This window comes from Epinephelus moara, chromosome 9 (assembly GCF_006386435.1).
Source record: "Epinephelus moara isolate mb chromosome 9, YSFRI_EMoa_1.0, whole genome shotgun sequence".
In the NCBI taxonomy this organism is placed as follows: domain Eukaryota; kingdom Metazoa; phylum Chordata; class Actinopteri; order Perciformes; family Serranidae; genus Epinephelus; species Epinephelus moara.
Genome location: NC_065514.1, coordinates 25,716,632 through 25,739,600, shown reverse-complemented (window position 1 = coordinate 25,739,600; position 22,969 = coordinate 25,716,632). Strand labels below are relative to the sequence as shown.

Genomic DNA, 22,969 nt, shown 5'->3' with positions numbered 1-22,969 from the left:
TTGATTATGATAACTTGACATTAATCAAAGTGACATTACCAGAAGTTGTCTTTGTCATGACAAGCTGACATTGTTTGGGATGTCTTGATTATGACAACTTGACATTAACCAGGATGACATTACCAGAAGATGTCTTTACGTTAATGTCAAGTTGTCATTATAAGGACATCCCAGGACATCCGATACAAATTTAATGTCAACTTGTCATGTCAAAGACAACTTCTGGTAATGTCACTTTGATTAATGTCAAGTTATCATAATCAAGACAACCCAAACAATGTCAACTTGTCATTAAAAAAACCGAATGACACTTAATGACAGCAGTCATAAACGTTTATGACATGTACATAATGTTTATGACAAGTTCGTGACAGTGTCATGTCATAGTTATGACAGTGTCATGTCACCCTTGTGTAGATACCTTCAAGTAAAGTGTTACCAAATATTTTAACTTTTGGTTTTTTTTTTTACCATCGTCTGTGATGGAATTTTTAACGGAATGTTTTGTTGTTCTCTCTCACAAGGTTGAAACACGAGCGATCTGGACATTACCAGAAAAATTACATAAAATAATAAACACTGACAGAAAAACAGTTTTAATACATTCTCTTTGTATTAGTGTATTACAATATATACAATAGAGTTGAATCTTATAGCCCTCTTGAGCATTCAAAACATCATCGCTGATTTGTTTAAAAAGAATTCGATGTACTGTACAACACTTGAGTGATGGTTTATGTGTCTGATTCTCCTGGGAAGTTGGGGTTGCTGAAAGCAGGCTGCAACAGAAGAATGACACAGCTTAGCATTTACACTGGCATAAAAATGTAACCACATGTTCACACCGAATCATAACAGGTTCATAAATAACTCACCACATCAATGTGATTGGTTGTTCTGGCTCTTGTTGGCAGGCTCAAGTCTCTCAGTTTATACCCCCGAACACTGAAGAGGTAGAACAGCAGTCCTGCTATCAAGCTCAAAATTACAATGGTTCCAATGATCGCGCCGACTATCGCCCCTACATTTGTCCCTGTAACAGAGATACAGTAGACGTGTCAGCGGGGATGTTAAACATGTTTTTTCTTTGGTTGGAAAACCAGCAGAAGGTAAAAAAAATAAAATAAAATGATGAAAATAAGACATTGTAAGGAAACTGTATTTAGCACTTTGGCCTTGTTCAGACTGCCAGCACAAATCCGTTTTTTCTTTTGGCATATCCTGATTGTACCTAGATGAATTCTAGGCTGGGCTCATCCGGAGGGAATTGGGAGTAAAGCCGCAGCACCTTCGGATCAAAAGGGGTCAGATGAGGTGGTTTGGGCATCTCATTAGGATGCCTCCTGGGTGCCTCCCATTGGAGGTGTCCCTGACATGCCTATTGGTAGGAGGCCCCAGGAGCTGGAAAGCGTTGCTGGGGAGAGGGACGGCTGAAGTACTTCGCTCAGCCTGCTGGCCCCCTGACCCGGCCTGGATAAGCGTGTGAAGATGGATGGAGGATTGTGGATGAATTTTAGTAAGTCTCAACAGCAAAAAACAGATGCCAAAAGATGGACCTCTATTTCTCCTGCTTCTGCGTTTGATAGCCACATCACCAGCATCGTTACCACAGCAATGCAGCGCAGACAGGTTGGTGATGTCTGGACACACAATTAACAGTGCGGACAGTCTGTCTTCGACGTCTGATTTGAGAGACAATTCTGATTTGTCTTGAGTCTGAAAATAGCCTTAGTCACATCTACTGTTACCTGGACCAGGATCCGGACCTGGACCTTGAGTTGGACCGTTAGTGGGGAAAACTGGCCTTGTGTTATTATCTGTTGTATAGTCTGAAAAAAGAGTTTCACACAGAGAAGGTGAAGTTAGAAGAAAGAAAATGTATTGGAAAATATTCTGAGAGTTTCAATAACCAAAAAACTGCTGACATGAGCCTGCAAAATACTAAAAAAAAATAAATGCTTACACTGGCGGTGGCGGCATATAAAGCCTCTTTTTTGAAGGCAGTTGTTGTCATTCCAGCGTCCGTCCTCGTACATCTCCACACAGTTTTCCTCAGCCACGTCCCCGGGGTGAAAGGCTGCATTGGGCTCGCCGGGAGCCCAGTTGAGGAAGCCCACAGATGTCCGATCCGTCCAGCCCCAGCCAACTAAAACAAATCAAACACACAGGTCTCAGCATCAACAAAGGTTAGTGCACAAATATTCAAATATTACATGTAGATGCAAGTAGTCCCTGCCATCATTGTGTATTTCTACACTCACAGTTTCTGTCTCTGGTGAGGCCGATCCAGATGTTGTGATATTTGGTATGGTTGAGGTTCCGGATGAACTCCACCTCCGCTCTGCTGTGGATGGACGCCAGCTCTGTCATGAATGACTGGCAGTAGTGTCGGGCGTTCGGCCAGGTGTAACCCTCTCTACCGTTGTACACGAAGTAACAGTAGCGGCCGTAGGGTTTCCAGAATGGCAGACACATCCCGTCACCAGGGGCGGGAGTCGGAGGTGGTTCCTCTGAAAGGCAGTATAAGTTACATCACCAACGCCTCAAGTTTTAGACTGTAAAGGAAGTTTTTTTGTGAAAGACTGACCAGAGAAAAGGAGGAGAAAAGCAGATGTCAGTGCTACACACCTGAGGAGATCTTGCAGATGTAGGGTTTAGCAATGTCGCACTTGGTGTCATTCCAGGTCCCGTGGAAATGGGGCGAAGCGTGCATACTGACACAGCCCTCATCCTTAATGTTGCTGGGCTCTCCAGGTCCCCATTGAGTGAACAAAACTGGCCAGCCATCTGTCCACTGGTAGGTGCCGTCATCCTGCATTACAAGAAAATATTAGTATGTGATTAATGGTTTCACCTCGGACGCTTAAGGAAATTCAGCACCACCTGCACCATGAACACCGAACGAGACAGCTTTTTTAATTTGCAGGTAGCGTGGAGCACCTGGCGTCTGAGTCCGATCCAGCTGTCAGCTTTGCCCTGCAGGACCACTCCGGCCACGAAGGCCTGGTCGTAGCTCATGTCGATGCTGGTCAGGTGGCCTCCCTCCTGCTGGCAGGCCGTCTGAGCCGCGTCCCAGGTCGCTGGCTTCTCCACCAGCTTGTAGCAGTTCAGGTACCAGGAGATGTAGCCATCAGGGCAAGGGCTCTTGGTTGGAGGTGGAGGGCTGATGGTGCTTGCTGATGTAGAAGCAGATGGAGAAATGGTTTGACATATGTTAGTTGCTGTGTGTTTTCTGTAATTTATTTGAGCAGAAAGAATAATTTAAGTGTTTACTGACATTTCTTCCTAGAGCAAACGAAGCTGTAATTTTTGTGGCAGGCATCATCGTTCCACTTGCCGCTCATCACGTAGCTGTTAGTCATCGCTACGCAGTGTTCCTGTTGAGAATGACAAGAAAGCCTCAAGCTACACAACTATAAACATGAGCTTTATTAGCACGGAGTGCAGGTTTTAGTCCTGCCTGTAAAAAGATTCACAATATTTCCCACTTGCTTTGCTCAAGTTATCATAAATAACTGTAGCGAATTTAAGTATCCTCACTGTTCCTCCTGCATTGTTGGGCTCCTTGTCGTTCCAGTTCGTGTACAGCACAGGGCTGACCCCATCACTCCAGGCATACTGATTCTCCGCCACCTTATCTGACAGGCCGATCCACGTGGGAAGCTCCAGGTCCTTCTGATAACTAGAAACAAAGTCTAGAGGGAAGGAGAGGATCAAAATATAGAGAGCAGTCTCTTTGACCTGGAGCCACTGGAATGTTGGTTCTCATAGGTTTAGCTTACCATTCTCATACTGGTTATCAATGACTGCCAGCTGTCCTCCCTGGTCTTTGCACCAATTCCGAGCAAAGTCCCAGCTGCCGTTAATGTCATTTTTCTTCCCTTTGAACATGAAGCACTTGTTCCTAAAAAGCATCCAACCTGGTGGCAAGAAAGGTAAAGAGCTTACTGTAGTGCAGCATGTCACAAAAAATGTAATTGAAAAAGTCATTATTTGGTAATTCATAAAAGAAATAATTAAAAATCTAGTACAGTATGTCATGAAAACTAAATTTGAAAAAAGTCATAGTATAGTACAGTAAATTAAGTAAAGTAAATTTAGTAAATTTAATTAAAAAAAAAAAAGTCATGTCATATGTTATAAAAATTGTGATAACAATGTCATAGTACAGTATGTCATAAAAATAAGTCATATTATACACTGTCATGAAGAATAGTATAGATTAATGTAAATAAAAAGTCAAAAGTTTGACAAAATTTCGTAGTATAGTATCTCATAAAAATTCATAATATAAAATGCCTTAAAATGTATAATGTGGCATTAAAAAGTCCTAAAAAGTCACGGTATAGTATGCCCTTAAAATGTCATAGAAATGTCTTAATATATCATGCTATTAAAAATGTATAATGCGCCACAAACAAATACTAAAAAAGTCATAGTATATTGTACGTCATAAAAGTGTCATAAAACAGTTTAAAGAGTCAAAGTATACTGTCATTAAAACAAGTCATAGTATAGTATGTCATTAAAAAACATAATGTGATATGCCAAAAAAGCCAAAACAAAATCCTTAAAAGGTCAAAATATAGTATGTCATAAAAAATGTAATAAAAAAAAGTCATTGTATGGTAAGTCATAGAAAAATAATTAAAAATCATAGTATGGTATGTCATGAAAATTTAATTTACAAAGTCATAGTATAGCACAGTAAATTTAGTAAATTTAATTTAAAAATATCATAGTACAGTATGTCATAAAAATAGGCCATAGTATACACTATGTCATGAAGAATACAATAGATCAATGTAAATATAAAAGTCAGAGTATGACATAAAATTTCGTAGTATAGTATCTGATAAAAATTCATAATATAAAATGCCTGAAATGTATAATGTGCCATAAAAAAAGTCCTAAAAAGTCATAGTATAAAAAAAAGTCATAAAAGTGTCATAAAACAGTTTAAAGAGTCAAAGTATTGTGTGTCATTAAAACATTAAAACAAGTCATAGTATAGTATGTCATTAAAAATAAATTCATAATGTGATATGCCATAAAAAAAAAACATAAAAAAATCCTAAAAAGGTCATAGTGTAAGTCATAAAAACAAGTCACAGTATGTCAAAAAAGAAAACAGTAAAAGATGCCATAAAAAAGTACTTAAGAGAGAGTCTTGGTATAAAATGCCACAAAAAATGTAAAAAAAAAAAAAAATCTAATTTAGTGCGTCACAAAAAATGTTGGTCTTTTCATGGCTTTTTTTTTAAACTAATAAAAAATACGTCACCAAACATATTCTCTAAAATATGACATACTTCTCTGTCTACATATTCCCTGCTATCATTCTGCATGTTTCATGTTTATATGTAAGAAGTGTGTGTTACCTGCAGGACAGTGGCCCACCCAGGGCTGTGTGGGTGGAGGATGAGTGTGAGTATCTCCAGGGAACTTCTTACAGACGTAACCTGCTGCAGCCCGACCACAGTTGGCATCGTTCCATCCACCTTCACAAGCCAGAGTTAATTGTAAATATCACCAACAGGGAGTCCAGATCAGTAAACATGCACAATAATCAACAGATCTATATGGTCGTAAGTGTCCAATGAACGGTATTTGAATACCTTGATGTCTGTTCATCTGGACACACTGCTCCTCCCCGTTAGCGTTGTTGGGCTCACCTGGAGCCCAGTGAGTGTATGTCACAGGTGACATGTCGACCCACCTGTGTGGATAAAACATGTCATCATATCCCAGCACTTGTGCATCTCTAATCACAGCTTCACCACAGTTTAAAAGTATGAGCTGCACAAGATTATACAAATAATGTGCAGACGGTTACCCTTTAAATTCACCTCAACTCTAATCATTTACAAATATACATACATGTATTGTCCATTTGCAATGCCAAACATCCTCAGTCCAATCCAAGCTGCAGCAACCTGGCCCGTCCCCACCTGGACGAGCAGCACAACACGACACAAACATATTTCACTGTAACACGTTACAACATATTCTACAGTAAACAAGTAAAAGCAGAAAAAGGCCCACCATGGTGTTAACGTATGCCTGTTCCTCTATGCTGAGGATGGAGACGAGTAAGGCCTCCTCATCATAGCAGCGCCTCATAGCTGTGTGGAAGTCGACTATGTCGGTGTCGTTGTAGTAATAGCAAATGTTGTTGTTCTTCCTCCAGCCGGGGTTAGTACCACAATCAGGAGCTGAGGGTCGAGACATGAGGAAACAATCATGAAGATGGTATGATCGCCTCGTTATTTTCCTCCACAGCAAAAAAGCCTAATCCACATTAACTTACATTACACTTCTCCCTATACAACTGACACTTAGTCATTTACTCTATAGTGACCAGTACATTGAGACGTCTGACACGTATGACTCTGAATCACTTGGCTATAATTTTTGGATCTAGAAAATAGGAAGCAATGCATTGTGGGACTGTTTGCAGACAGTAGTGTACATGCTATTCTTTTTGCATTACATAGTGGGAAATTTTTAAAGGTCCAGTGTAGGATTTAGGGAGATATATTAGCAGAAATTTAATAACTTCACTGCTGTAGTGTATTTTTCTCAGTAAGAATTTCTTTATTTTTGCCATACCATATTAATTAAAGCTGGGGTAGGCAGTTTTCTGAAAAAGGCCAAAAATAAACTGGAAACAAAAAAAAAAAAAAAAAACCCCACAGAATTTGAAAACACGTCTCACCAGACACCCACAGGTGAGAAGCTGCACATCGCGCATTCAACCAGCCCTTCCTGGCCCCATTCTCTCTGCTTATCAGACCACAAATGAGACAAGAACTACCTCGCTAGCCACCCCATGGTCCCTCTGCCTTGCTCTGGGCTGCTGTGGACTACTTCCCTGGGAGGAGAGCGGTCGGCTATTCTGGAGACGGACCCTCAGTCAACAGCTGTAGCAACTTGAATCCAGCCTGTGCAGACCCCAGCACCCGGGGTGACCTGTTTAACAGCTGCAACAGTAAAGCCTGATTTATGGTCCTGCGTTAAATCAACAACGTCGCTACGTCGTAGGGTACGTGGCTACGCAGAAGGCTCGCCGTAGCCCCCGGCGTAGCCTGACGTGCACCTCCCAAAAAATGTAACTACACATCGAGGCGACGCAGACCCAGTGCAGACCGAGAGGGCTGTGATTGGTTTGCTTGGTAGCAACACATTTCCGGTTCCGTATTTCCAGATTGTGCCATCCCCGCCATCTTTAAACATCTTCTGTTGCGATGTAGATGTTGCAGTATTAAGGCCCATTTATGCTCAACGTTCAATACGGATACGGATACGGACGGAGCCGTCTGTCCGTGCTCCGCGTTCATTTCTCTGTGACCGGAAAAGCCGGAAGCTAAACAAAGAATCAACTAGAGATGATGATAACCATTCAGGAAAGGAACGCAGCCTCCTACCGCTCTGGCAGTGAATTGCACCGCGACGAAATGGAGTGACGGAGAAGTTCGAAGGGTTCATGACGGCGTCACGGCAACAACGTAAGTACGTCGTAGGTACGCCGCAGGACCATAAATCAGGCTTGAGGTTGCTGATCCAGCGGGGGAGTCAGGGGCGGTCTGTTCCATGTGAGCTGGGGTTGTGCTGGCTGGATTTGGGTTGCTGCTGCTGCTAACTGGGGCTCCATCTCCACATTGATATGGCTGACACTGAGTCGAGTTTTATTTCGTTTTAGACTGTGTTTTTGGGTTGCTTGCAGTGTAGGCAGTTACTGCCAATACTTTGTCTGCAGGATTCTTGGCCATTGAATCAGGGTTTCACCATCTGAGGGGAAATGCACCCGCATCTGCATTTGTAGGACGGCTAATAGGAATGCCCTCTCTCTGAAATGACCTGTGATTGTCCAAAGTCTCCAGTCACAAGCTGGATTTTCAAAATAAAAGGTAGACTTTCTCTTGAACTACTTGAATTACAACATGCTGAAAGGTTATAATGGAATTTTTGCTCAGTGACGCCAAAATAAAACTGCCTACCCCAGCTTGAACCAGCCTTTATTTCACCTACCGAAATTAAACACATCACAAGAAACACTGCCAAACACCTGGGAGAGGTTTACCTGGGAGAGGAGGTGGGGGCTCTGGGGGGTTGATGGGGATCTTTCCTTTAGCAATCATGCATATCCAGTCCTGGTGAGCATCGCAGTTGAGATCATTCCACCAGGAGTAGGTCCCGTTTGTGCTGCTCACCATCTCAACACACTCCTCGCGGCCCTCGTGGTTGTTGGGCTCCCCGGGACCCCAGTTGGTGTGGGAGAGAGGTGTACCATCACTCCAAGAATAGCCTACATGATGGGAATATTCATGAGGTTTTTGGTGTGCTCTTTATTTGTATCCCAAATGGCTTCCACCAGGATCTTTTCTATACAAGACACGTGACACTCACCTCCCTCTGTAGGGTTGTGCTTGAGGCCGATCCACTTGCTGCTGCCTTTGCTGTACAGAGACAGGAACTCCTCCTCCTCCTGATTGTGGATGCTGACCAGATTAGCTCCTCTGGCAATACAGTCCTCACTTGCTGCTCCCCAGCTCTTCTTTAGAGACCAGTCCACTTTGTGGAAGAGCTGCAATAAATCAGCCAATAAATCAGTGCTTCAAATTGACCTCCTACCTAATGCCCCCTGTAGAGAATAATGGCTTTAGCTGTTTAATCCAGTGCCTTTTATACCTTGTAACAGTATCTGAAGTGAGGCTGACCCGTCCAGCCTTCAGTACAGCCCGCTACAGGAGGAGGAGTCGGCGGCTTGGTGGGTGGGCTGATGTCGGGCCTGGGTTTCTCACAAACAAAGGCGTGTTTCTCTGAGCACTGCTTGTCATCCCAGAAACCACCGATCGGACCGGTTGTCATCGCTACACAAGTGCCATCCCCATTATCTAGAGAGAAAAAGGATGTTTTCCAGTGTTTGTATATACTGTATTATCCTGTCCAGATGATATAGGGTTAGTATAAAGATCTCTACCTGGCTGATCTCGGTCCCAGTGAGTGAAGGTGAGAGATGCATTATTGTCCCAGATGTAGTCCACCCCTCCACCTGACACTCCATGAGCACGCAGGCCAATCCACCACAAACCAGTCTTCCCTGACAGTGCCACCGTGAAGTGTGACTGCTCATAACTGCAGTGAAATGCAGACAGACAAGTAAATCAAAAACTTTAGCCAACCAGGTTGTTAGATTACGATAACAGAATCTCTGAGATGCTAAATCTGCCATCATTATTAAAGGAATAATTCACCCCACAAATGACCATTTGTATATCAATACCTTACCACATGTTATGTTGAATTTGTGCAGAAAACTTTGTTTTTCTAACATGCCTCATGAATTCAAGATAACTAGAGGTGAGTAACTGATATACAAAAGATCATTTGGGAGGCATTTTAAAAGTAGAGCATAAAGAAATAATAAAAAAAAAGAGAAAACCTTTTTCAAGACTTAAAGCATTGGCTGCAAGCAAGGCATTTAAGAGCTGTTCTTTATGGGAATAATATTGGAGTGGGGATAGGTTGTCACTCACATGTCTCCAATGTGCAGCATGAAGCTGTCCTGCGCTGTGCAGAAAGCCTTAGCTTCCAACCAGTTCATGGGAGTCTCCTCCATCCAGTAGCAGGCGTAACCGTACGCTTCCCAGTCCTGACACATATTACAGAAGTGAGGCTAATACAACGATAATCTCTTTACACAACATCTCTCTTTATCGGGCATCATTAGATTGAAAAGGAGACAGAAAAATAAAATGTATAATTAGTTTGTGCTACCTGAGGGCATCCGTACACAGTGGGCTTTGCAGAGGGCAACGGGTAATGTGCTTTGGGCATTTTGCATATGTAGGTATTGAGTTCTGTACAGGCCACGTCGTTCCATCGGCCAGTCTGGAACGGAGATGAAATTACCATGTGACCATAATTTGGTTGGGTACATTTTTGGCTTCATATTCGTAGTATGAAATGTATTCAACTGGTGTGTGAGACTGTTTTTCCATCCTTCTCACCTGGTGCAACATCTCAACACAGTCCTCACTGAACCCATCGTGGTTGTTGGGTTCCCCTGGAGCCCAGTAAGTGAAGGTCACCATGTGTTCGTCAGACCAGGTGAACATACCAGTCACAACCAGGTCATTCAGACCGGTCCACACATCACTCGTGGCTGTAAAGGACAAAAAAACAAATTAACAAAAATAATCATATTTAATTTATACCTACCATTGGACGGGTTTATAAAAAGTTTATAAAACATGATGTTTTGTCATAAATTAAACAGTTTAAACAAGTGCAGCGGAAACAATTAGTTGATTAATCAATTGACAGAAAATTAACGGGTAACTATTTTGATAATCATTGAAGTCATTTTCTATTTTTATTGATTTATTTATTTTACAGTAATATTTGAGTGTGTGTTTTTTTTTTTTTTTTTTTTTTTTAGATTTTTCTGCATTGGGTAATTTTAATACTTCAGGTACATTTTGCTGATTATAATTACTTTTACTTAAGTGACATTCTCATTGCAGGACTGTGTGGTATTAATACTTTTACTTAAGGGGAGGAACTGAATACATCCTTCACCACTGGGTTTACACATGTTGAATTCATTCAGTTTCAGTTATCACCTGTAGACTCATTACTAGTCATCAATACGTGACTAATGCCTACCAGAAGTTACATTATATGATACAGATTTCAGTTTTGCTAAATAAATTGACACCTCACCAAACTAATTCAAGATAATATGATATTTCATCAACATTAAACCGAAGCCGACAGTGTCAAATTTGAATCAGTATCCTTGAGTAATGTTTTATATGGGAGTGAATAAGTGTTCATCTTTCTCACTTTCTTTATCATTAAACTAATTTCCACCTCCTATTTAAAAAAAAAAAATCCATACCCATGTACAGGTAGCTTTCCAGCCAGCTCTGCTCCGTCATCGAGAGGATGGATACGAGTTCGGCACCCTGAGCCCTGCAGGCGCCCTGGGCATCGTGCCATGTTTTTTTGTCTCCAAAGGGTTTGTAGCAGAAATCTCCAAACTCATACCAGTCAGGCCCTGAACATCTCAGCTCTGTAGGAGAGAATTCAATCATCATGAGCTGAAAAATAAACCTGCACACACAGTAAAACACAGAAAAATCTTTTTAAAAAATGTTGCTCAGAGGAAAGAGATTCACTGCAGGGATTAAAAGTGAATCTCAACTCACCCCCGTCTGCAAAAGTGTAAGACACAGAATAGCTTCCATCGTATCTGTGGAAAAATAAATGTCACTGAATTAGCCTCCCGGGACTTTTCCACTACACAAGGAAATAGGGTTTAGTTTAAAACTACTTACTGTCTTGAGGTGATGCCATTCCTGGTAGAGCCTAGATAGAGGTCCTGTCCTGGAGCTTTCAGCAAAGTGCAGTCTCCTCCATTTTCATTTAATATCACTCCAGCATGGATAGCTGCAGCACAGGTGTTTGAGTCCTGGAGCAGAGAATTATATATTCACATATTAACACAAACTTTCCTCAAAACTATACAGAAGGTTTAATACAGATAAGACACTGCACTCACATACCCCGCGATATACTGAAGTGCCGTACACTCTGTAATCAGCTTTGGCACAGTGTGCTGGACAGTGGACACTGAAAGACACATGAGAATCAGTTACATCAGTGTGTATGATGGAGATATCACATAAAATCACATTATTGCACATAACAGAATAAATGCTGTAGAAAATGTTTAGGGTTTCCTTACGTCATTTTATCGTTGGCAAAGTTGAAGTTGGGCTTATGGCCACATGTGACTGCATCTGTCGAACCACAAATTTTCATTATTGACAATCAGTGTTTATATCTAACAGAATAACAGCAGATTTTGAAAGATTTTTTAAGGTTTTTTAACACTGATAAATTGCTTTTCTTACAGTCCGGTGTGCACCCTAAGACGTCAAAGCGAAGGCCTGCCTGTCCGTTGAACTCCAGTGGGATGATACGGACGTACTGAGCTGACACAGGTGTACCCAGCAGCTGAGTTACAGGACTATCTCTGTCTGATGCGCCTGGGAAAAACTGGAAATCGAGGAAATCCATAATGACAACCAGTTTATTCACAGTTTGGTTTTGGACCAGAAACATCTTGGCCTCTTTTTAAGGCTCAAGTTTGACAGGTAGACTCACCTGTCCATCAGCAGTGTAGTCAGTCCAGGTCATTCCGTTCATACTGTGCTGGATCTTAAATTTGGTGAGCCAGTGGTCATTTTGAGGACAACCCTGGATTACTACTCCTGTTACTTTTCTGGTCTGGGTCAGGTCAACCTGGATCCAGTTTGAGGTTGCTGGAGGGGGGGGACATTAAATAGAATAGTGAGGTTATGAGGATACTAATTCAGTATCAAATAAAGATGAAACTCTGTGTTCACCTTTAAAGGAATAAGCTGACGATTTGGGAGTTATGCCCTTTCTCTATCTTTTTCATATTGAGACAACATGATCAATATCTTTTTTGTGTCTGTACATCCACTGGCTGGTTCTCAGCGGCAGTAGCTCAGTCCACAGGGACTTGGGTTGGGAACCGGAGGGTCGCCAGTTCGAGTCCCCGTCCGGACCAAAATATGGAGCGTGGACTGGTAGCTGGAGAGGTGCCAGCTCACCTCCTGGACACTGCCGAGGTGCCCTTGAGCAAGGCACCGAACCCCCCAACCGCTCGGGGCGCCTCTCCAAGGGCAGCCCCCTCACTCTGACATCTCTCCACTTTGTGCATGTATAGCTCCTGTTTGTGCATGTGTGTGTCTTTCGGACCTGTGTGTAATTGACAAGCAAGAGTGAAAACATTGAATTTCCCCTCAGGGGGATTAATAAAGTAAATAAACTTAAACTTAAAAACTTAGCATTAGCGGCTTAGCTTAGCGAATACAATTGAAGTCTATAGGGGGTCAGTAGCCTACTCGTAAAAGTGAACAAATAAACGTTACAGAAACCCTGAAGCTGGCATTTCTGCACGTGCTTTTAAAATAAACATGTTTAAACATTAATTTGAAAAACGAGAGTCCTTTTTAGTTGTTTTAGAAGATGTTTGGTACACGGAAATATAGTGTGTTTACGCCCTGCGTGGAGGGATACACCGGTGAGCAACAGCTGCAGCTGGCTCTGGGACAGGTACACTAGGTCACTCGGTAAAAGCAAACAAATATCTCTCAATATGAAAATGATAGAGAAAGGGCATAACTCCCAAATTGTCGGCGTATTCCTTTAAAGGTTCACTCGGTAACTTTTATTTTAAAAAATAACTCCTGTCATATTTGCTGACACTGTCAACAAGTTACTTTTTGTGAAAGTTACAACTGTAACCATCTACTAAAATATTATTTTGTGTGTGTGACCGCTTGGTTGGTACGTACGGTTTCCCGAAGGCATCCAGCAGGAATTTCCATTCAGACGGGCTTTGTTGGGAGTGAAGAGACCAATAGAGGACGAAGCAGAGAGCTGGGAGTCCGTGATGTTCCCGCTCTCGAGACCCAGGCTGTGCAGACACACTGTGAGCAGCCAAATCACACAGCAAAACATCAACCTTTAGCTGTGATTGTAACAAATTCAGAAGCATTTTGTGTTACTCCAGGAGACATGGAGTGTGGATTTTTAACTGCTAAAACAATTAAAAAAAGAAGGGCTCACCTTTTTGTTCACAGCTGTAGACGATCTCAAGGTATTTGGAAACTGTAGGACAGGGGTCCGGCTCCACATGGGCGTACGTAAAGCAGAAGGGATGGTTGTCACAGATCTTTCTATAGAAAGGAAGGACGCCTTCCACCGTGCAGCTTCCTACGGAACAGTGTTTATCTTTTGGTTAAATATAGATCATCATTTGAGTATTGACTCCATATTATTTATAAGGAACAAGAAGTCAAAAGGCAACAAAACACACTGACAGGAAACTGCAGATGAAGATTATAAATGCAGAGAAATAAACAGTGTAGCACCACCTGATGAGTCACCCAGGTGTGGACAGATGTCATCACTCTTTCGTCCGTAGAAAGCCGAGTGGATGTTAATGACACTTTCAGGTGGACAGTGAAGGACAGCAGAAGAGTCCTGGCACATGAGCGCTGTCATGAAACCTGCAGCAGGAGGGAGTTGCACATTAATTGTTTACTTAATGAAAAATTCAGTGCTGGTTGATGTCATCTGTAGATATATTTGTCATCTGAAGTGAAAATGTAAGCGATCATGTCAGACATATTGTTACCATCATGAGGTGGAGGAGGCTCAGGTGTGTTTCCTAAAAGAGAAAACATGAGTATAATGTTACAAACATGTATCAACACTGTAAGTACTATCTTCTGTTTGCAGCAATGAAATCAATGTATTTCACCTTTCTTCTTACAGATGTACCCTCTTTTGTTCAAACACTCATCATCGTTCCAGTAGCCGTTGTTAATTAGTATAGACAGGCAGTCCTCACCATAATAGTTGTCTGGATTACCTGTGAAGAAACATAAAGGAAGGGAATTTAGTTGTCTTTTTTTTAACAAGAAAATAATCCTCATGTTTTAATTCACTCAGAAATCATGCTGAACATATTTGGCTTTAAATTAACCTGCACTCCAGCGGATGTATCTGAAAGGAGAGCCATCTGTCCACTCCCAGCCGCCTTCAGTGATGGAGTCATGGCCGCCCATCCACAGAGAGATACCGACGGGACTCTGCTGGATCACACCTGAGAGGAAATGACAAAATACAAGTCAGGTCAAGTCAAGCTTATTAACAGATCTAGAGAGGTTTCTTTCTCCCAGAGTCCTTTCAGACTGGTAGAAAGTTTATAGTCTTTGTTGCACCTGTAACCACAACCAACAGTGATGTCATGGTGTCCTGGAGTTCACCTGTACAACACTGGAGCTAAGTTAGAAGTTAAACCACTAGAGGGAAGCACAAACAAGATTTTCAGCAGGTGTTATGTTACTCTTTAAAGGTAAGATGTGCAGAATTTAAAAAAAATTTCTTCATCGCCCCCTGGTGGTGGTAGCAAAAAAAAGCCACTGTGGCAGACACCAATGCACACTGCCACACCTCCTCTCATTACACACAGGAAAGAAACATAGACTAAACCAATTTTCACCAGAATTGTCACTTTTCTACAAACACAAACCATCAGAATCGCTTTAAAGACACTATAGTCACACAAAACTTTTACAGGTAGTGGCTTTAAAGCAACTACAAAGTAAAAAGTAATAAAAGTTAAATTGGTTTATTGCTGGTATATTAAACTCTACACATTGGAATTTAGATAGAGTACAACAGATTATTAGGGTCACTGCTAGAAAAAGCGGAGATTTAGAGAATTAAGTGGGGAAAATTTTGAAAAAATATTTTAAGAAAATAAGCTATTCAAAAAAAATAAAGTTGAGAATACGAAATAAGTCATAATTAGAAAGTCACATATGCTTTTTGTGCTATTTTCTCACAAAATTTCAACTTAATTCTCAAATAAATTTTTTCTCTAAACCAAGCTGATGGTCACAAATGATCACAAATTAAAAAACCTTCATTAAATATAATTGGGATGAGTGCAAAAATAGAAGAAACATTACATTTGGAGTAAAGATGAAAAGGTCACACCTTGTATGAAGGCCTGTTCGAAGGGATCAGTGATGCTGACAAGGTCTCCTCCCTGGTTGACGCAGTCGGCCCGGGCCTCTGCCCACGTCCTCATCGACAGGTAGTTAAACAGGTAGCAGAAGTCGTTGAAAGGGTCGGCCATCCAAGCGCCACACTTCTCATTCCACCCTGTAACAAACACAACAGTCCATGCATGTTGATATATGGATAAACACACACATGTTATGAGTCTCAGATCATGCTCGAAGTGTAGTGATCATTGTAGCATAAAGTTAACCTGGTCCAGATGTTGGGGGCTGGGGAGGAGGTCCTTGTCCCTTGGCTGTATAAGAAAAAGCATATCAAATATTAATACAAAATACAATATTTCTATGACACAAGAGACATATGAATAAAAACTGTAGTGGATCAGACCTTTTTTGCAGATTAACTCCTTTGTGTAGGTGCAGTAAATATCATTGAGTGTGCCAGGATGTGAGTGAGTCATCCCTGTGAGGTGTGCACAGTCCTCATTGCCAGCCCAGTTGTCCGGCTGGTTAGGCCCCCATGGGAGGAGGTCCTGAGATCCAAAGAAAAACATGTTGCTTCATCGTGAGTAGCACCCTACAATACCAGAGTGACGACGCTTCCATTGACTCCTGTGGTATGCTGAAGTTAAGCCTCACGTGCCTTCTAGTGGGGCATGAGGACATTACCTTTCCAACCAGAAAACCCATTCACTTACGATGCTCCTATTACGGTAGATTATGGTAGATTATGCTTTTAGGTTTGCTTGACTTTGGAAACGCACAAGAATTCCTGGTCGGCAGCAATGCAGCAATACTTAAGTTCAGTCGGATATGCAACGCGCTATCCCGCCACTAGAGGGCACGTGACCAACTTTCCTCTTGACCAATGTGTGTCGCTACTCCGGTATTGTAGGGTCCTAATCGTGAGCAGCTTCATAGTCATACTGCAGCTCTTTTCCATCATGATACATTGAGGAAAAAACAGGATCGTCAAAAGGATCCCATGAGTTTTAAATATTAGTGATCATAGGGATGTTCAATGTTTTATCTAATTTCAAATTTATATCATTTACAGTAATGCGCATCACACAATTTGTTCGTGTCTTTATCACTTACTGCAGGAGTGCCATCGCTGTATACCCACTGGCCTTCAACAGCGACATCACGCAGACCCACCCAAGCTTCCCCTGGCATGTGAGCTGCAGAAAAAAAACAACAGATGTATGTTCACAACATTCATATTATTTCTCAATTAATTATTTTATGGAGATTGGATGAACTAGAGTGCTTTCTCAGTCGCTCACCGATTAGGAAGCTTAGCTCCTCCTGTGAGTGGAAGCTGGCCAGGTGAGCCTGCTCTTTCATACAGTGAGCCTCGGCATCATCCCAGTTCTTCACTGACTCAGTCTCAAACTGGTAGCAGAAGTCCCCATACAACAAATATCCAGGGTCACAGTGGAAATCTGGAGCAAAAAAAAGTTTCACATTTATTACCACAACTTTCACTAGACGGTGGTGGGGGGGGGCATGAAGTCTGACTGACCAGGAGTTGAAGTTGGTTTGGGGTTCTGTCCACCGGTCATCTCGCATATGTAACCCAGGCTCTTGAAGCAGGTGGTTGTTTCCCATTTGCCCTCATAATTTCCTGGAAGATAACATAAACTGGTGTTGGTTTTTCACTGCCAGCCTTAGCTCAAAACATACAGAAGTGTCAACTTAGCACCAGAGTGGAAGTTTCTACCTGTGAAGATTTGTCCACAGTCCCAGAAGTGTTCAGTGTTTCTGGGCCAACCAGGGCCATAGTTACTGAAAGTAACCTCGGTTTTATCCACCCATCTGAAATGCCCATCCTGGTCTTTATCTGGTGACATCACAAACCGCAAAATGAACGGAAAGGGCATTTTCACAAATCTCTTGTGTTGTAAAGACAGTTTACTGAGTCACAGTGAGCATCAGAACATACAGCGGGTAGAGTACCTGATAAACCGATCCAGATGTCGGGAATATCTACGTGGTGAAAGTCTGGAAGGTTCCCATTTATGAAGAACTGCTCTTCTTGACTGCACACGAGGAACAAGACACAAATGACAGACAAAGTAAGATCTTCACTGTTCCCCGGTACTGCTTGATTACTTGGCTTTTTAGCCCCTTTTAGCTCACTGTTTTGATTTTCCATAGTACGCAGCAATTTTACGTGAAAAGGCTCTGATAACCCGACTATACGCTACCTACCCAGCAACAAATGAAGTTTGTTAGTGAACTTGGTGGAGCATTTAGCAGCTAAAGAGACAGATAGTTCCCTTAGGAGTGGGTTAAGACCAAAAACAGAGCTAACAGAATAAATATTGGTGATTCATCTAAACGTTCTGTGTCTGCTTGATGTATAAATAGGCAACAGTTGGGTAAAACATTCACCATAGCAACTTTATAAGGCAATTATCTTTCAATGTTGTGTTTAATCTTGTTCCACTAGTCCAAGTGCCCTAAAAACAACAAATGCAGCTTTAACTTTTGTGATAAAATCAATGAAATATTTATCTGTAATTGGCCAAAACATAATGAAGCCATAAGTCAGTAAACTGACTCAAGTTATGTCTTTAAAATTGGCTTAGGTGACATTAGCCACATTACAGAAATACTTAACCCACAAAACGACCATTCTGAACCCATGAAGGAAAACTTTGTTTTTCCTTCATGCATCTGTGGTCAAGAATCCTTCAACTGACAAAATTCTTGATGAATTGGAGTGAAAGGGAACCACGTTTAACAACGGCAAAATTATATCAAAGCATCTGTTTGCAAACTCTCACACAGTTCTTGTAGAGTAATCCAAGTCTCATTTATCCAGTCCTATGCTCAGTATGCTCATGTTGAAGTCTGCTCAGACTTTAAATGCACATGCTTGCCCAGATGCACTCCTCCTCCATGCATACTGTTTATGCGATATGCTTTTAAACATAAATGTAAATGTTTAGGAAGTACTGAGAATATGACTGGATAAATGAGACATGTATTATACCACATGACGTTGAGTGAGAGTTTGTTAGCAGATGTTTTGATATACTTTTGCTGTTGTTAAACGCGGTCCCCTATGTCTTCAGTTCATCAAGAACAGTCCTCATTCTTAAACTCTTTGCTCATCGTGGAGGCATGTGAGAAAACCAAAGTTTTTTTCATGAATTTGACATAACACAGGGTGAGTTATTGATTTAGAAATGATCATTTTGTGGGCGAGGTTTCCTTTACGGGCGGTGGTCATAGCAAGGAACATTTTACTGCTTATGAATTTAACTTTTTATTTGTAAGATGACGATTGTGCCATTTCTTCTTTCAAGTTACATTGCGAAATATCTGCCATTTTGTTCTTTCCTACCTGTTTATGATCAGCAGGTAGGCCCCCATATCAGAGCACTTGGTGTAGGCCTCATGCCAGGTGGTCAACAGATTGATATTACTGACCATCCAGTAACAATTGCCCGCGAAGCTCCGCCAGCCAGGAGGGCAAATGGCTGAAGGGGTTTTAAGGAAACAGTAGAAAAAGGTTAGAGGGAAAAGCAAAGAAACTTCACAACATTATTATACTTTTTTATGATGAAAATAAGAGATATCCTGTCATCCTTACTGTTCACTGGTCGTTTGCACATGTAAGGTCGCTCATATCTGCACACATGGGATCTCCATTTCCCAAATTCATCTGTTGAATCTTTGATGATTGCAGCACATGAGCCGGCCTGCGCATCACTGTTGGAGAACGTGTGTAAACCTTGATTGCACAAATTTCTATTTAAATTAAAATGACGAGTAAATAATATATATAATATATATCTTACCCAGCAGGTTCATCGCTGGCCCAGTTTGTGTACCCTAACTGAACAGCATCGGACCAAGTGTACTGAGTGTTTCCCGCTTCAACTTGACATGAAATCTTGTTGCATTTCTGGAGAAGCAAACCCCAAACTCAGATTCATTCACCACATATTCCTGTCTAATATCAAACAACAAAGATGCAGGTGGGCTTCTTAATTTATTGCCCCACTTTGTTCCTCTCACCAGTGTGGAAAGCCCGATCCAGAGATCAAGCCATGATGGGTCCAGTGTTCCTGTGATGTACTGCTCTTCTCCTGCTGAGGTGATGGACACCAGGTCTCCTCCCTCCTGAACACAGTCATGTCTTGCTGCCACCCAGCTCTTACGGGTCTCTGCTTTCAGCTTGTAGCAGTTGGAGTTGTACGGACTCCAGCCGTTTGCAGAGTCACACTGTGGGGCCGGATTCGCTAAAGAGCAGAAAAGAAAATAGGTTTAAAATGTACAGTGGTGGAATGTAACTAAGTACATTTACTCGAGCACTGTACTTATACTCAGGTGCAAGGTATTTGTACTTAACTTTAGTATTTCCATTTTATGCAGCTTTATACTACTTACTCGGTTACAGTTATGTGACAGCTTTAGTCAGTTTTCAGATGAAGAAGAAGAAGCAAAAGAAAAAGCAGAAGAAAACGAAGCAGAAAATGCAGTGGCAGAGGCAGAAGAAGAAGCAGAAGAAGCAGAAATGGATGAAGCAGCAGCAGAAGAAGAGGAAGAAGAAGGAGAAGAAACCTAATAGCTTAATATTTTTAGCTTTACAAAACAACATAAAAATCTATAACAGTATGGATGCTGGTTGGTGGACTTACGGTTGACATGTTTGCAGATGTATTTCCTCTTAACATTGCAGTTCTCATCATTCCAGTGTCCGTTGCTCGATCCTACCACCTGACCACAGTCCTCCCCATCACCCCAGTTATCAGGCTGACCTGGCATCCAGTATCTGGAACAGGGAAGAGACCATTTCGGATCCTTCAGTAAAAACACTTTACACATCTGTGAGTGTGCAGCTTTCACACTTTTATTCATGTATGAATGAATTTAATGCTCTCTCTGATATTGAAACAGTATTACATACGCTATGTATGGTAAAAAAGGACTCCCATCACTCCACTCCCAGACATTTTCTGTAACTTGGTCATTCAGGCCAATCCAGAAGATCTCTGTGCCGATTTGTGTCCTCACCCACAACTAGAGATAAGACATTAAAAAAATACATGAACCCAGTGTGTAAAATGTTGTATCGAATCGTTTCTGGACGCTTGTGTGTGTTGTCTCACCCTCTCATGAATGTCCTGAATGCTCATGAGGTTGCTTCGCTGCCCCAAACAAAACGCGTTAGCCTCACTCCAAGTCTTTAGATCAATCGAAAAGAAGTAACATTTATTCTCATTCTCCCTCCAGCCTTGCGGACACTGGCAATGTGCTGAAAAAACAACACAACACACATATATGAACAAAACATGATACACTGAGTGGAAAAATACATTTTAAAAAAGTCATTGCATTACAAAAAGTCATTTTCTTTTCACTGCACCACCATGCTGCTCAATGCTTCTCAGTTAACATGTATTAAAAACAGGGGTCTGCTCATCACAGTTATACACTGTTTAAAGATTTTTTAAATATGTGGACATATGTAGAATTGATGCATCATCGTGCAGATGACATAAACAAATAAAAGTCATAACAAAATAACAATTCTCAGTCAGCAAGAACAGCATAATAAAAGTCCTGCCATTACTTTTCATGGTTGATAAGTAAAAAAGTTGACCACTTGATGCGGAATTTCACAACCTGGTTTATCATTTTAATGCCCATCAATCATAAAAGTCGGATGACAGATCCAAAGTCCAGCCATGTCAGTCAACTCTCATACAGATCTTTGGGTAATGTTTGACTTGAACAATGTTAACAAGACTATACAATCACATGATTTGCACACATCTGTAATGGGTTGAAAGACCACAAGAACACCACCACTGATGCAAAGCCGAAGTTAAGGGAGTGTTTTCCACCTCACAAGTGACTATACGTCTGAGAAGATGTCTTAATGTGCTGTGTGAGGCCTCAGAAACATTAAATATCGGATACTAAAATCTGCTATCAGTCCTTAAAAGAATAAACCATTACTCTTTTTGGCTTGGATGTCAGCTGATACAAAATATTTCAGAGTATTTAAACTGATAGTTTACCTGCCAGTTAAATAATTTCTTAAGTAAAAAAAAACACAATTTCTTTATAAAGACATTAGTAAAACAAAATGTGGCAGTTAAGTCACTCTGTGTTTAGAGATATTTTAGTTGATTTTACAAGAGATTACAACAGAAAGTAGCACCCCACATTGAATGTAAAATAGTTAAACAACAAAGTACAAAAGGTTCAGAAGTCTCGTGAATTATACATATTTTATTTCTCTGTTACGATGAACAGAGTATTTGCGGGTGGTTTACATGAAAAAAACAAACAATAGAGCTTCTTCTGTGATACCTATTAGTGAATATACTCTGATTACTGCTGAATCAATTATACATTTCAAGAGCCTTTTTGATTTTTACTGTGGGAATTAATCAACATGAAATCTTTTTTATTACTTTTATGGCAAAAACAAAATTTATATGCAACAAGATTCTGGTTCACACAATCTCCCATCTCCATCTTGGGTCTGCACATCATGTGCTCCATGAACTTAGAATAATTTCTTCAGAATATAGCAGAAATAAAAGTAATTTCATAAGGTCACAACTGCCTCACATTAAAACATGTATTAATGTTTTTAGATTTTTTTTTAGATATTTTTAGATCCTATTTCTTATGTTTCTGCAAAGTAAATACACTTGTGTCTTTATTTTGAGTATTCCCAGATTAAAACAAGTGCTCTCAGGTTGACGCTTTGACCTCTTCATGGTCACCGTGGTGATAAATTTAACTCTCAGGCTTCAAAGAGTCATAAGCACAATAAAAAAAAGTCATCAAAAAGAGACTTACCGCAAGCAAGAAGAGCAGCAAAGCTGAGCAGCTGCAGAAGCATTCTTTGTCTTCTGTCCATTTTTATTTTTGTGTTCACCTCTCAAGGTGTGTTTCTATGCATCCTAATAGCTTTGGGTTTATCTCCAAACTCCTCTGAACCTTTCAGTGTGTGCGATATGCTCGAGTTCCCAGTGTTCACACCTCTGAGCATCTTCTCTTCGGTTCTTCTCTTTTCAGCATCTGTGCAGGGTCCAAAGACTGAAAGCAGTAAAACACAGATGACACGCACTTGACCTTTTGACTCATTTGCTACATTACGACCTACAGTAGTTTGCTACCAAATAAAACTTAAATGACTAAAAACAAAGTTGGATATTTTAATTTCATAGTGTGCAATACTATAGATACAATTTTAATGTAACTAACAATTAACAATACATACAAATTTTAACAAATTGCCATATTTTCTTAAGGTTACGAATATTTCTTTTTAGATTTCAACAAAGTTTAATTAT

At 41.0% G+C, this 22,969-nt stretch overlaps 1 protein-coding gene across 1 annotated transcript; it reads right to left on the bottom strand.

Moving 5' to 3' along the window:
• Window positions 1-301: 301 nt before the first annotated feature.
• On the bottom strand, window positions 302-22,604 carry LOC126395609 (macrophage mannose receptor 1). The gene is made up of 50 exons (XM_050053202.1): window positions 22,473-22,604; window positions 20,765-20,910; window positions 20,563-20,675; window positions 20,294-20,427; window positions 19,671-19,894; window positions 19,451-19,557; window positions 19,243-19,361; window positions 18,994-19,129; window positions 17,598-17,680; window positions 17,362-17,481; window positions 17,164-17,265; window positions 16,925-17,083; window positions 16,737-16,819; window positions 16,027-16,171; window positions 15,890-15,934; window positions 15,613-15,780; window positions 14,594-14,713; window positions 14,369-14,479; window positions 14,243-14,275; window positions 13,980-14,114; window positions 13,672-13,818; window positions 13,398-13,532; window positions 12,178-12,335; window positions 11,925-12,069; window positions 11,756-11,810; window positions 11,574-11,640; window positions 11,346-11,479; window positions 11,217-11,260; window positions 10,907-11,080; window positions 10,014-10,168; window positions 9,781-9,894; window positions 9,540-9,655; window positions 8,984-9,138; window positions 8,692-8,897; window positions 8,410-8,587; window positions 8,084-8,308; window positions 6,046-6,215; window positions 5,881-5,951; window positions 5,619-5,719; window positions 5,382-5,501; window positions 3,783-3,920; window positions 3,541-3,695; window positions 3,278-3,377; window positions 2,941-3,176; window positions 2,629-2,812; window positions 2,262-2,510; window positions 1,964-2,146; window positions 1,749-1,829; window positions 876-1,033; window positions 302-779 (listed from the first exon to the last, which is right to left on the bottom strand). The coding sequence occupies exons 1-50, from the start codon at window positions 22,531-22,533 to the stop codon at window positions 735-737; spliced, it is 6,543 nt and encodes a 2,180-aa protein (XP_049909159.1). The 5' UTR covers window positions 22,534-22,604; the 3' UTR covers window positions 302-734.
• Window positions 22,605-22,969: the final 365 nt, after the last annotated feature.

Coding starts and splice junctions, on each gene's coding strand:
- LOC126395609 (XM_050053202.1), bottom strand. CDS start 22,533: ATGGACAGAAGACAAAGAATGCTTCTGCAGCTGCTCAGCTTTGCTGCT. Junction 13,533..13,671: donor CTACAGCTGTGAACAAAAAG/GTGAGCCCTTCT, acceptor GGCTGCTCACAG/TGTGTCTGCACAGCCTGGGT. Junction 8,588..8,691: donor ACTTCAGATACTGTTACAAG/GTATAAAAGGCA, acceptor GATTTATTGCAG/CTCTTCCACAAAGTGGACTG.